General features: G+C 42.3%; 1 protein-coding gene across 1 annotated transcript in view; it reads right to left on the bottom strand.

The window, feature by feature from the left end:
• Positions 1–14,905, bottom strand: part of LOC126335969 (uncharacterized) — a 301,475-nt gene that overhangs the window by 129,007 nt on the left and 157,563 nt on the right. The window contains exon 4 of the mRNA XM_049999446.1: positions 3,244–3,384. Coding sequence (XP_049855403.1) covers positions 3,244–3,384 — 141 coding nt within the window. The remainder of the gene's footprint in view (positions 1–3,243; positions 3,385–14,905) is intronic.

Raw genomic sequence — 14,905 nt, 5'->3', positions numbered from 1 at the left:
TTAGGAAAAGACCTTTCGTCAAGTGAGCGGTTGTATATGATTTGCTAAGAAAAGCGCTATTGCGTCTACATACTCTGAAAGGAAACTGATTGGTATACCATCTCGACCAGAAGACTTGCCTTTCTTAAGTGATCTGAGTTGTTTCGCATTACCTAAGATCTCTACTTTTATGTCACTCATGTTAACAGCTGTTCTGGTTTCGAATTCTGGAATATTTACTTCATCTTCTTTAGTGAAGGAAGTACGGAAAACTGTATTTAGTAACTCCGCTTTAATGACACTACAATCGGTAACATTTCCATCGCTGTCGCGCAGTGACGGTATTGTGTAAGTAGGCTGTTTAGGTTTTTATGTTGGTAACGTCACGTAGCGCTCTGAATGAAAATCACTGGCTGTGCTGTGTGCAGTCTGTGGCTGGTTGGCATTGTTGGAATATTCGCCATTTTAGTATTGGGCAGTTGGATGTGAACAGCGCGTAGCGTTGCGCAGTTGGAGGTGAGCCACCATCAATGGTGGATGTGGGGAGAGAAATGGCAGAATTTTGAGAGCGGAAGATCTGGACGTATGTCCATCAGAAAGAGAAAATTTGTAATGTTTATTTAGCCGGCAGTAGTGGCGCTCGCTCTATTGCAGTAGTTCGAGTAACGAAGATTTTTGTGAGGTAAGTGATTCATGAAAGGTATAGGTTAATGTTAGTCATGGGCATTCTTTTGTAGGGATTATTGAAAGTCAGATTGCGTTGCGCTAAAAATATTGTGTGTCAGTTTAGTGTTGATCAGAATAGGTAAAGAGCGTAATGTCTGAGTACGTTCAATTTTGCTCAGCTGTTTGAAAATCAAATAACGTAGATGTTTATGAGCACAGTAATTCACAAATTTTTCTAAGCGGACGTTTCAATTGACTCTTTTTTGCCACTGGTGTACTTTACATATTACCAGAATGTTTTTCGGTTTTCTACAGTATTTTGAGACAGTGTTTCATTGTGGAAACTATTAAAAGCATCTCGCATTGACGTCCGCACTAAATTTCGAGCTTCCGTGAAACTTAGCCAGTCTTGGGGATTTTGCGTTCTTCTGAATTTGGCATGCTTTCTTTCGTTGCCTTTGCAACAGTGTTCTGACGTGTTTTGTGTACCATGGTGGAAGAGTCCCGTCTCTTATTAACTTATGTGGTATGAACCTAACTATTTCTGTGGAGATGATGTACATCTAGCGCTTGGGCCGTTTGCTGTTTCTACTTTGCTTCTTTTTTCACAGTTCAGTACACCTTATTCCTGTTTTCATGCTAACCTGTGTTCAGTTTCTGACAGGCTATCCAGTGGACCGCTAAATCTGAGAGGGTTGCAATGGGAGTTTTCCTTGTTCGGAGAGGATATTTGCACACTCTATGTGAGCTGCTAGAAACGCGTCAGTAGTTCAGATTCACTCCACTGATATTACTTCGAACCCCGTATCAGGAGCTGCCACAGAACCTCGTGGCTGAACTCTCGGTAGGTTCGCAGCTTGTGACCTTGCGGCAGACACCGGTTCTTCGGTGAGTGTGACATGTTGGTTGCAGCTAGTACCTCCAAGTCTCATCCCTCACGCTGCTCAGTTACGAGTTCGGTCAGCGCGCAGAGAGACTTTGAGGAGGGCCACCATGTACGAGGTTTGTCCGGAAAATACGTATAAAAGTTGAATAATAACTTTATTTTACAATTATTCAGGTATTACAATATGGTCTCCTTCAAAGTAGTCACCCTGAGACGCGGTACACTTCTGCCAACGCCGTTTCCACTGTTGATAACATTGCTGAAAGTCTTCAGTTGTGATGTTGTTCAGTTGCCGTGTCGTTTCCGCCTTGATGGCTTCCACATCTCCCAAGCGGCGCCCCCGAAGCACGATTTTGCATTTCGGGAACATGAAGAAGTCACGCGGGGCTAAATCGGGTGAATAAGGCGGGTGGGATGTCACGGTGATAGAGCTTCGGGCCAAAAACTCGAGCACAAAGCGCGACGTGTGAGCTGGCGCATTGTCGTGATGAAGGATCCACCTGCTCCCTTTTGCCAACTCCGGTCGAACTCGGGTTACACGAGCTCTGAGACGTGTCAGAACGTCAACGTAAAAATTTCCGTTCACTCTCCGGCCGGGAGGGACAAATTCCTTGTGAACAATGTCACTAGAATCAAAGAAAACAGTCAACATTGTCTTCACATTGTACCTTGATTTTCGGGACTTTTTTGCTCTCGGTTCTCCTGCTAGTTTACATTCCTTGCTTTGAGATTTGAGCTCCACATCGAAATCGTAAAACGAGGTCTCGTCTCCAGTGATGACCCGGTTGAGAAAGTCCCCGCGTTCCTCTTCTTCCAACATATATATATATATATATATATATATATATATATATATATATATATATATATATATATATATATAATCTTATGGGACTTAACTGCTAAGGTCATCAGTCCCTAAGCTTACACACTACTTAACCTAAATTATCCTAAGGACAAACACACACACTCATGCCCGAGGTAGGACTCGAACCACCGCCGGGACCAGCCGCACAGTCCATGACTGCAGCGCCCCAGACCGCTCGGCTAATCCCTCGCGGCTCCAACCAATCCTCACAGCACTCCACCCTCTTCGCTTTCTGTTCTGGCGTCAAGAGCTTCGCGACGATTTTCACAAACAATTTCTTCATTTCAAGTTTTTGTGTCAGGGTTTCGTGAACGATTGTTATGGGGACTGACAGCTAGTCAGCAGTCATTCTGACTGTCAATCTACGGCCTTTAAGAACACAAGCCCGAACTCGTTCAACATTTGCATCGGAACTCGATGTCGACGGGCGTCCTGGGCGACGATCATCGTTCACTTCTTCTCGGCCATCCGGGAACCTTTTTAACCACTTGTTCACGGACGGTTCCTTCAGAGAATTGTCTCCGTAAACCTGTTTCAAACACTCAAAAATCTCACGGCCATTCTATCCTAGCTTTGCAAGAAACTTGATGCTGACGCGCTGTTCCTGAATCAGAGACAGAGCTCCATGCCGACGACAGGTGAAAAAGGGTAACTGTCAACAAGCTGCCGCACACTCCCACCTTCACGCAGAGTCCTCTGACTCGAACCGAGCGTTGATGGGATTGATTAAAGCAGTAGTCGCACCTGGCGGTGACTGCAACTTGTAACACAGACATTATTCAACTTTTATACGTATTTTCCGGACAAACCTCGTATAAGCGGCGCGGCGCCTTGGCGTACTCACGGCTCCAGCGCACGTCCAGGAAGCTGACGTTGAAGGCGGTGACGGGCGTGCCCTCGTCGTCCGTCCACACGTACGGTCGCATGCGCACGGCGCCCAGGCGGCGCGCCCAGCTCTCGCCCCGCAGGTCCAAGGCAGCGCACTCTGCCAAGTAAGAAAGCTTTCTCAGTTTCTGTCAGTCTCTTTCATTCAGGAAATACAGTTCTACGTCTACATCTACATCCATACTCCGCAAGCCACCCGACGGTGTGTGGCGGAGGGTACTTTGAGTACCTCTATCGGTTCTCCCTTCTATTCCAGTCTAGTATTGTTCGTGCAAAGAAAGATTGTCGGTTGCCTCTGTGTGGGCTCTAATCTCTCTGATTTTATCCTCACAGTATCTTCGCGAAATGTACGTAGGAGGGATTAATATACTGCTTGACTCCTCGGTGAAGGTATGTTCTCGAAACTTCAACAAAAGTCCGTACGGAGCTACTGATCGTCTCTCCTGCAAAGTCTTCCACTGGAGTTTATTTATCACCTCCGTAATGTTTTCGCGATTACTAAATGATCCTGTAACGAAGCGACTTCTAATCAAGCTGCAGGCCTATGGGGTATCGCCTCAGTTGTGCGACTGGATTCGTAATTTCCTGTCAGGAAGGTCGCAGTTCGTAGTAATAGACGGCAAATCATCGAATAAAACTGAAGTGGTATCAGGTGTTCCCCAGGGAAGTGTCAAGGGACCTCTGCTGTTCCTGATCTATATAAATGACCTGGGTGACAATCTGAGCAGTTCTCTTAGGTTGTTCGCAGATGATGCTGTAATTTACCGTTTAGTAAGGTCATCCGAAGACCAGTATCAGTTGCAAAGTGATTTAGAAAAAGATTGCTGTATGGCGTGGCAGGTGGCAGTTGACGGTAAATAATGAAAAGTGTGAGGTGATCCACATGAGTTCCAAAAGAAATCCGTTGGAATTCGATTACTCGATAAATAGCACAATTCTGTTTTCAAAGTGTGTAAGAGTATTAGTCTCTCTCCCAAAGCTACCGACGAGGCTTCCCTATTCTCAGGTGTGCACAGGTGGATCGGTTTTGTTGCAAGATTTAGTTTGGCTATGTCAGTGCAAGGAACCGGTAATGGTTGGATTACTATTGCCTTTGTTCGTACTAGTGATGCTAAGAAGAGTTCTTTGGCTTCTTTTCCTACAACTTCAGTTGGAAAGACCACATAGATAATGGAATGCGAGCCAAAGGTTGCGTTTGATTGGCAGGACACTTACGAGATGCAACAAGTCCACTAAAGAGACAGCTTACACTTCACTCGTTCGTCCTCTGTTAGAATATTGCTGGGCGGTGTGGGATCCTTACCAGGTGGGATTGGCGGAGAACATCGAAAGGGTGCAAACAAGGGCAGCTCGTTTTGTATTATCACTTAATAGGGGAGAGAGTGTGGCAGATATGATAAACGAGTTGGGATGGAAGTCATTAAAGCAAAGACGTTTTTGGTCGCGGCGAGATATATTTACGAAATTTCAGTCACCAACTTTCTCTTCCGAATGCGAAAATATTTTGTTGAGCCCAACCTACATATGTAGGAATGATCATCAAAATAAAATAAGAGAAATTAGAGCTTGAACAGAAAGGTTTAGGTGTTCGTTTCTTCCGCGTGCTGTTCGAGAGTGGACTGGTAGAGAGATAGTATGATTGTGGTTCGATGATCCCTCTTCCAATCACTTAAATGTGAATTGCTGAGTAATCATGTAGATGTAGATGTAGATCTTTTATATCTCTTCTATCAACCCTATCTGGTACGGATCCCACACCGGTGAGCAGTATTCAAGCAGTGGGCGAACAAGTGTACTGTAACCTGCTTCCTTCGTTTTCGGACTGCATTTTCTTAGGATTCTTCCAATGAATCTCGGTCTGGCATCTGCTTTACCGACGATTAATTTTATATGGTCATTCCATTTTAAATCACTCCTAATGCCTACTCCCAGGTAATTTATAGAAGTAACTGCTTCCAGTTGCTGACCTACTATATTATAGCTAAATGAGAAAGGATCTTCGTTACTATGTATTCGCAGCCCATTACACTTGTCTAAATTGAGATTCAATTGTCAACCCCAGCACCATGCGTCAATTCGTTGCAGATCCTCCTGCATTTCAGTAGAATTTTCCATTGTTACAACCTCTCGATATAGTACAGCATCATCCGCAAAAACCCTCAGTGAACTTCCGATGTAATCCACAAGGTCATTTGTATATATTGTGAATAGCAACGGTCCTACGACACTCGCCTGCGCCACACCTGTAACCACACTTACTTCGGAAGACTTCTCTCCATTGAGAATGACATGCTGCGTTCCGTTATCTAGGAACTCTTCAATCAAATCACAGAAACCGTCTGATAATCCATATTCTCTTACTTTGTTCATTAAACGACTGTGGGGAACTGTATCAAACGCCTTGCTGAAGCCAAGAAACACGGCATCTACCTGGGAACCAGTGTCTATGGCCCTCTGAGTCTCGTGGATGAATATCGCGAGCTGGGTTTCACGCGATCGTCTTTTTCGAAAAACATGCTGATTCTTACAGAGTAGATATCTAGTCTTCAGAAAAGTCAATATACTCGAACATAATACGTGTTCCAAAATTCTACAACTTGTCGACGTTACAGATATAGGTCTATAGCTCTGCACGTCCCTTCAGCAACAGGTACACCTAAGAACTTGCAATTGGTTACCTTATTAATGCCAACAAGAAGTTGGCATTCTAGGTTAAAAAAAGATGGGATATTTCTGACAGTACGATATTGGGTGAACTGCATTTTTTCATTGTTTTGAGCTAGCCCACTTATCCAAAATCATTCTGTAACTTTCACAGAAACATCATTTACTCTTTTCTCGGTTGATACTTCTTTGCACGGCTTCTGCACATTGTTTGTATGTTCTGCAAACAGGACTAACTCTGCCTCCTGATTCAAATAAAATGGCAGAACATTAACATAAAGCAAGAACAGAATGGGTCATTGATCGAACCCTGTGGCACACCTATCGTAATTTTTCCCGATGCAGAGGGCGTGGCGTCCCTCTTTGTATTACTTCAACAATCTAGGGTAGCTTTCTGAATTCTGTTTCTCCAACCAGAACCACAACAGGCGTTTTATGAACTATGTATTCCACAATAACTTAACTTCTCTAAGACTAAACAATGATTCACACAATCAGATGCCTTCGAAAAGTCACAGTAGATCGAAATTCGTGACATTTTATCATTTATGGATCTTACTGCATGTTCACTAAATATGGAAATAGTCGATTCAATAGAATGTCTCTTTTGAAATAACGGTGTGATTTACTAAGGATACCATTACTATACAGGTTTATGCAACCCTTGAATGCATTACCTTTTCAAAAATTTTAGGAGTGACAAAGGGCGGTAGCTGTTGCAATCTCTGGAGTCACTCTTTTTTATAGGGTGCCCTAACAATGTCATATTTCACAATTTCTGGGAAAATACGCTGGGTTAAGGACGCATTAGATAACTGACCAAGAACATTACAACTTATAGGAACACACGTTTTCAGTTTCTTATTCCAGATATTATCCACCCCATATGAAGTTTTACTTTTTAAAGCCATGATGATCTTACCTATTTTAGATGGGGATGTAAGATTAGTTTTGACTATCGGTACACTAAATTTTCGCTACACTGCTTTTTCAGTGTACTGTCTTGCTTTTTCTTCTTAACTGGTTACACCAATTATCTCATCTGTTTTTAAAAAGAAAGTACAGAAAATCTCTGCTACTCATGAACTGTCTTAAGCAATTCATTTTAACAGAAACAATAAATTATGCCATATTCTATGGCTACTTTTCCCATGTCCCTTTCAGCAATATTCCATATTGATTTTATTATCCGATCTCTCAATATAAGACAAGATGTGCACACCCCTAAATTTTTACTTGCAATTTTGCGTGATATTTCACATTACTGTTTATAATATGAAAGTATTTCTGGATGGCTGGTTCTTCTGGTTGTTTTGTACAAACCCTTTTTCTCTTGTGAAGAGACTATTACCTGTAATGATGCAAGGTTTCTTGAATTATCTGATATTACTAAATATATTTATCGTTTTGGGAAAAATAATTTTAAAAAGGAAAATCTCATTAAGAAATATATTGAATTTATAGTCAGCATTAGACTCACTGTAAACTTCACCTCCAGCCAATATTTTCAAGCTTTCTTTAATATCTTGGGTAGTTTTTTCATTAATCAGCCTCACTGACTTTTTAGTGTGTTTCTGATCTGTACATGGGGTCAAGTTATACCAGGCGACTAACTGTGCATCGTGATCTGGCAGTCCAATTACCCCAGATAGGCACGTGTCTCTCTAAATTCTGCTTGTTAATTGAATAAATTATCTAAAGGATACTGCTATCTTCTGCAGCTCGGGTAGGGAAATTTATGACCTTACTTACTTTCCGTGTCAGGGAGAAACACCTCACTTTTTCTCTCTAGACTTCTACAACCTTTATGCCATTTATGGTCTCATGTAAAATATCTTACAGAGCGCAGGACTCGTCCATGCCTTGGCATACTGGTAGGTGATTTGGTGTCCGGACTGCTCTGCAGCTGCACGTAACGTCCCCCTCACACCGTCATGAGACTAAATTTTTTGTGCTCCTTCAGACTACCGTCTTTAATCTGTTAAGCGTTCTCCAAGTAATGTACATTAGGTGGTAAGGACGCAATTTTTCCTTTGGAGTAATGCCCTCTGGCTTAGGATCCCTTTGCTGCTTCAGGAAAAAGCGCCTACGTCTGGCTTGGCGTCTAATGGTAATGTTCGAGGCAAAAAAGCCTTTCCTGGACTAAAATTGACATGCGGCAGCTGTATAATTGTATATCAAGTGCTTTGGGTTCTCTGTCTGCTTTCCCTGTTCAATTTCTCCCGCCATTGTGCCTGTTATGGGAGGAAGTGCAACGCCAGCGAAAGGTTAGATCTTCCGGACTGTGTTTGGTCTAAGGCATTCAGTAACTAAACCAAATTACTCGTCTAAGGCCACGTCTGCATGTCTGGTGTGCTCCACACTCTCCCACAGGAAAACAAGTGTCCCAGCACACGTGGCCGTAGAAGCTGCAGATTTGCGCCCCGCAGATAACCTGTCAGCTTTCTCAAGATGCTGTTTCTGCTGGAGCTGTTGCCTTTCAAATCCATGCTGTGTTCTAAAACATAGGGTGCGGTCCAGAGTAATTACCTGGCGTATTGGAATGTCCGTTTTCTTATAGCATATCTGTTTCTCAGGTAGAAAGCACATACTTGAAGTCTTTCCCGGACTGGGCTTGAGAGGGTTCAAATCATAATTCTCTCCCAAACCTTCGAGTGCATTGCTTATTTTGATTTCAGCTTCCTCAAACATCCTCTCTTGTGCCATCACAGCTGTGTCATCCTCCCAGATAAATCGCCTTGCGTTTGGAAGATATGGTTCAGATTTCGTATATATGTTGTGGAGAATCGATGATAACACGGTGTCTTGAAGTAATCCGTTCCTCTGATTGCTCCATTGACTCTTCATACCTGGCAGTGATACGTAGATTCTGCTGCTTTGGAGGTTACCTGTGATTACGTTTGTCAGCCAGAAATCTCTTTCTGAAATGACAATGAAATGAACACCCTTAGCTGCTTACAGGTGTTGACATACGTCAACGGGGACAGATGAAAATGTGTGCCCCGACCGGGACTCGAACCCGGGATCTCCTGCTTATATGGCAGACCCTCTATCCATCTGAGCCACCGAGGACACAGAGGATAGCGCGACTGCAGGTACTTATCTCTGGCACGCCTCCCACGAAACCCACATTCTCAACGTATTGTCCCGCACTACATTCGTAGTGCCCCCGCCCATCTTCTGTGCCATCTGTGGCTCAGATGGATAGAGCGCCTGCCATGTAAACAGGAGATCCCGGGTTCGAGTCCCGGTCGGGGCACACATTTTCATCTGTCCCCGTTGACGTATGTCAACGCCTGTAAGCAGCTAAGGGTGTTCATCAAGTGTAAAGGAAGAGATCATTCAGAGCAAGTTAGCTTTAGATCAGGAAACTCACGCTCGGACATGTCCGAAAGAACAGATACCATCTTAGTATATAAATCTCTTTCTGTCACGTACAGCTTTTGGGTAAGTTTTCTGATTCACTGTGTGGTAAGCAACACTGAGATCTATAAAAGCTGCATCTTCGATGTGTTGGGTAAGCTTAAGGACCTGGCTAGAGCGTGACTTTCCTGGTCTAAAGCTAACTTGCTATGAATGATCTCTTCGTTTACACTTGATGAAATCCTAGTTAGTATCATTCGCTCAGGTATTATGCAGGTGATACAAAAACGAGAAGAGCGAAAATTTTTTGAATCTTTAGGTTTTTCCCCTCCCTTGAGAGTAGGTAGAGGTGCTTTTCTACACAGCTTGGGTATTCAGAAAGTATTCAACTCATTCATTCATTAACGTAATCAACCACTTCATAGTTTCTGCTCCGAAATTGTTCGGCTGCTCTGTTTTTATATCATTTCGGCTTACAGCTCTGTTACTTTTCTTTTGTTTTACGGCCCATATCAACTCTGTTCTTGTAAAGACAAGCACAAAAAGCTATTTTTCTCAGAGTATCGTGGTAATTTCTTAGCTTGTAATTTCTTCCTTATTTTACAGTTCGTAAGTATTTGGTGATCTATTTCATTTTGCGTTACTAAATTGAATTCCTAGGGTCATGGCACAGATTTTTAATTAACTTCCATCCTCTTCTACTATTCTCAGCCGAATCTCGATCAGCTAAAAGATCTGGCCATTTCTCCCTCCTATCTTCTGCGATGTTTACCATCGGATGTTCACTTGCTCGAATGGTGTCTTCAGTTAGTGGGCCTCTTCCGTATTTATCTCGATAGATCTCAAGTAGGCCAACTGAGCAGCGGCGGATCGTGAAAGATTTCACCAACGTACTTCAATGTGGTGGCCTATAGACTGTTGGCTTACAGTGGTAGTAACTGTAATTAAACCGAATACATTAATTTTACGTACATAAATTGAACTGTTTCTATTTACCGGGTGATCAAAAAGTCAGTATAAATTTGAAAACTTAATAAACCACGAAATAATGTAGATAGAGAGGTAAAAATTGACACATATGCTTGGAATGACATGGGGTTTTATTAGAACCACCCCATATTGCTAGACGCGTGAAAGATCTCTTGCGCACGTCGTTTGGTACTGATCGTGTGCTCAGCCACCACTTTTGTCATGCTTGGCGTCCCAGGCCCCCAGACCTCAGTCCGTGCGACTATTGGCTTTGGGGTTACCTGAAGTCGCAAGTGTATCGTTCGGCCGACACCTCACCATAACTCCGGACAAGCTTTACAGTGTCGTTCACAACATTATTCCTCGACTACAGCTCTTGTTGAGGAATGATGGTGGACATATTGACCATTTCCTGTAAAGAACATCATCTTTGCTTTGTCTTACTTTGTTATGCTAATTATTGCAATTCTGATCAGATGAAGCGCCATCTGTCGGACATTTTTTGAACTTTTGTATTTTTTTTTTGCTGCTAATAATACCCCATGTCATTCCAAGCGTGTATGTCAGTTTCTACCTCTTTATCTACATTATTCCGTGATTTATTCAGATTTCAAATTTATACTGACTTTTTGATCACCCGGTATTTAAATTTTATAATTCATCATTTAACATTCTGAGGAATAAAATGGTGGTAGCAGTGGTAACCAAACATGAGCCGAAGAATTGCCAGTCGGTGCAACTTGACCGTTAGGCTAACACACTGTTACGTGAAGTGCTGCTCAAAAATCCCACGTACTCTACTTGTACATCTTTAGAGAGCGTTTTACTTTTTCCTGTGGCCCACTCAGACGAAATATTCTAGAAACTTCAATATTCTATGAAGCTTGAAGGGGTGTCTACCTACTTCTACTCAGTCAGTTTGAGCCAAATCGCTGAACCTCGCTCCACACGGTCCTGTTGTTAGATTTACATTTGGAGTGAATCTACTTTTTTGGGGGCATCAGTCTTGTTAGTGTTTTGATGCAGCCCGCCACGACTTCCTCTCCTGTGCCAACATGTTCATCTCAGAGTAGCACTTACAACCCACGTCCTCAATTATTTGCTAAATGTATTCGAGTCCCTGTCTTCATCTAAAGTTTTTGCCCTCTACAGCTCGTTTTAATTCCATGAAAGTCATCCCATGTCTTAACAGATGTCCTATCATCCGGTCCCTTCTCCGCGTCAGTGTTTCCCACGTATTCCTCTCCTCTCCAATTCAGCGCAGAACTTCCTCATTCCTTACCTTATCAGTATACCTAACTTTTAACATTCGTCTGTAGCACCACATCTCAAATGCTTTTATTCTACTTAACTCTTTAAATGTTACTTTCTCCTCACAAGATCTACTGGAAAAGGGCCTTTTTAGCAATTCATCCACAGGAAACATTTTCATACCAAATTTCCTCGCATACGCGCTATCCAGGAGTCGGCGTTCTCTCAGACTGTCTTACCAGTAACAGGAATAAAAATAACAAATGACAAGTGGCATACACAACAGCGAAAACTAGAATACGATGAAGTTATCAAAAACATGGTAACGTCAAAAATCAGGTAAAGAATTGCAGATGCAGTCAGACCGTCAGACCATAAGTAAAAGAGGGAAGAGACATAAACTTCGTATGGAAGGAAATGGCAAAAAAAATTATGATAGACGTTGCAGAGAGTGAAATAGGCTGGATGTAATGCTGTGCTTCATCAATGAAAAAAAGCGTTTGTCAGAGTGCAGCACCATAAACCTGTATAAATTTTGAGGAGACTTGACATATGCCGGCCGCGGTGGTCTCGCGGTTCTAGGCGCGCAGTCCGGAACCGTGCGACTGCTACGGCCTCAGGTTCGAATCCTGCCTCGGGCATGGATGTGTGTGATGTCCTTAGGTTAGTTAGGTTTAAGTAGTTCTAAGTTCTAGGGGACTGATAACCACAGCAGTTGAGTCCCATAGTGCTCAGAGCCATTTGAATCATTTTTAGACTTGACATACAAGGAAAATATATTCGCTGCCTAGAAAATGTTTATTGGAATTAAACAGCTGAGGTTAAAATTGGCAGCCAAGTGACAGAACCACAAAGAATTTGTAGAGGAGTTAGAGAAGGATTTGGGCTCTCACCACTACTGTTAAATCTGTACTCAGAACATATATTCCAGGAGGCACTTGAAGACCATGAAAAAGGCATCAAAGTAAATCGGATATGGATTAACAACATAAAATACGTGTATGACACCGTCTTAATTGCTGATAACATGAACGTCCTACAAGACCTCCTTACTGCAGTGGTAGAACACAGGAGGAATATGAGCCTCAGTATCAACACCAGAAAGACAAAATTCAAGCTAACATCAAATATATAACCATTACACAACAATCAACAACATAGAAAAGAAGAACAGGTTCAACTACTGGGAAACGTGGCTATGCGAAAATTGGTCTTCCGACATGGAAATCAGATGTAGAATAGAGAAGACTCATAGTGCATTCATGAAGTTTAGTAAAAGGTTTACAAGCACTGACTTTGATGTTAATCTCAGAATTAGATTTATAAAGACCTATGTATGATCAATACTTTTGTATAGCGTGGAAATTTGGACGTTGAAAGTAAACTCTATGGACTAGTTGGAAGCATTCGAGATGTGGTAATATCGAAGAGTCCTTAAAATTCCGTAGACAGCAAGGAAAACAAATGTAGAGGTGTTTAAAATACTGAAAAGAGACCCAGAACTGCTAACCACAATTAAACGTAAGAACACAGCTTACTTAGGTCTTGTGATACGAAATGAAAGGTGTCACTTCCTTCAGCTCATAATCGAGGGGAACACTGAAGGCACGAGAGGAATTGGTCGGAGGAGGATGTCATGGCTCCGCAACGTCGGACAGAGGACAGGAATGAGAAGTGCGGGGGATTTGATCCATACTGGAAGAGACAGAGAAGACTGGGCAAATGTAATCGCGAGCATCCATTAGTGGATATGCAGCAGCAACAGCAGAAGAAGTAGAAGAAGACTTGCTTTTTTCAGCATCATCTGCAGCCATTTGACTTAGAAGGGTAGTAACCGCAACTAAATTGAATATATTAATTTTACATATATAAAGCGAACTCTTCAATGTATTTATATTTTATAATTAATAGTTTGACAAAGCGAGGAATAAAATAAAATGAAAAAAAATATGGCAGCAATAGGAATCGAACGTGAACAAACGAACTGACAGACATTCTGATTGACCACCCGCCCGTTCTGGTCTGTAGTTTCATAGCCAACGCTGTGCTCCTGCAACTCAAATCTCCCAGTACACAGTTGATACTCTTTGAGGTGAAATCTGTGGTGTCACCGCCAGACACCACACTTGTTAGGTGGTACCCTTTAAATCGGCAGCGGTCTGTTAGTATACGACGGACCCGCGTGTCGCCACTATCAGTGATTGGAGACCGAGCGCCGCCACACGGCAGATCTAGTCTAGAGAGAATCCCTAGCACTCCCCAGTGCTACAGCCGACTTTGCTATCGATGGTTCACTGTCTACTTACGCTCTCATTTGCAGAGACGACAGTTTAGCATAGCCTTCAGCTACATAATTTGCTACGACCTAGCAAGGCGCCATATTCAGCTACTATGAAAATATTCTGAACAGATAGTATTGTGAATCACGTACCGTCAAGAGCGACGTTCATCATTAATGGATTAAAGTTAAGTATCAAACTAATTACGTCCGCTTTCTGAATTCTAATTCCTTGTCATGTACCTACCAGACCTCACATCAGTATAGTTCTTCCCTCCTCACGCCAGCCTGAGTGAGCTAAAACGCGTGCATTTCGACCTCCAGTTGTAACACGGTGTTGGCTCTTCTGCCAACACAACAAAATCCATGGAGTTATCGAAACTGAAGTCGGCGTTAGGTAGTTTGCAGATTAATGTTATTGTGCGGGTCTCTAGTTCTAGCGTTAGTGATTCAATGTTGTCCCTGCGTGTCAGACACGAAGACTTAACGTTGATTTCCGGACTCACAAACACAGTATTTCCATATTGTTCATGAGGCTTTTCTATGACCAGATTCACTCCTTCAGTTTTTAGTTTCTTACACAGGAAGGACGTCAACTCTTAATTTTTTTTAAACAAACGTTACCTAATAAAATGTTTGCATTGCTGGATAATTCTTCACTGTTGATTGAAGTTGTTGCTAAACTTGAAGTAGACGTTTTGTTTCGACTGTTATGCCTCCCAGTCGATGAAGAAATTGCCCTTGCCATGATGCAACTTTGCCCAGTTTAACCCCGATTCCTCATTGTGGGTAGGTTCCTTCAGTGTATCCCAATTTATGACTGATACCAAGTGAAAAGTGGCTAAAAGCACATCTACATCACAATTACTTCAAGAAATTTACATTAAAATCACCACAATTTAATAACCCATTCCTTATGCCTGACACAGTGAGCACAATAATCCATCAAAATTTTTCATGAAAACTTGTCAATTACCCAGTTGCGGCCAGTATACTGCAACAATCACAACTATAGTTCAAAAGTGCATGCTTTTATATCCTGATCTACACAGGATTCAGTTATTTCTACGTTTTTGTATTTATATCCTTTAGTATG

This window comes from Schistocerca gregaria, chromosome 2, assembly GCF_023897955.1.
Source record: "Schistocerca gregaria isolate iqSchGreg1 chromosome 2, iqSchGreg1.2, whole genome shotgun sequence".
In the NCBI taxonomy this organism is placed as follows: Eukaryota; Metazoa; Arthropoda; class Insecta; order Orthoptera; family Acrididae; genus Schistocerca; species Schistocerca gregaria.
Note: the sequence above shows the minus strand (reverse complement) of the source record. Positions and strands in the feature narration are given on the sequence as shown.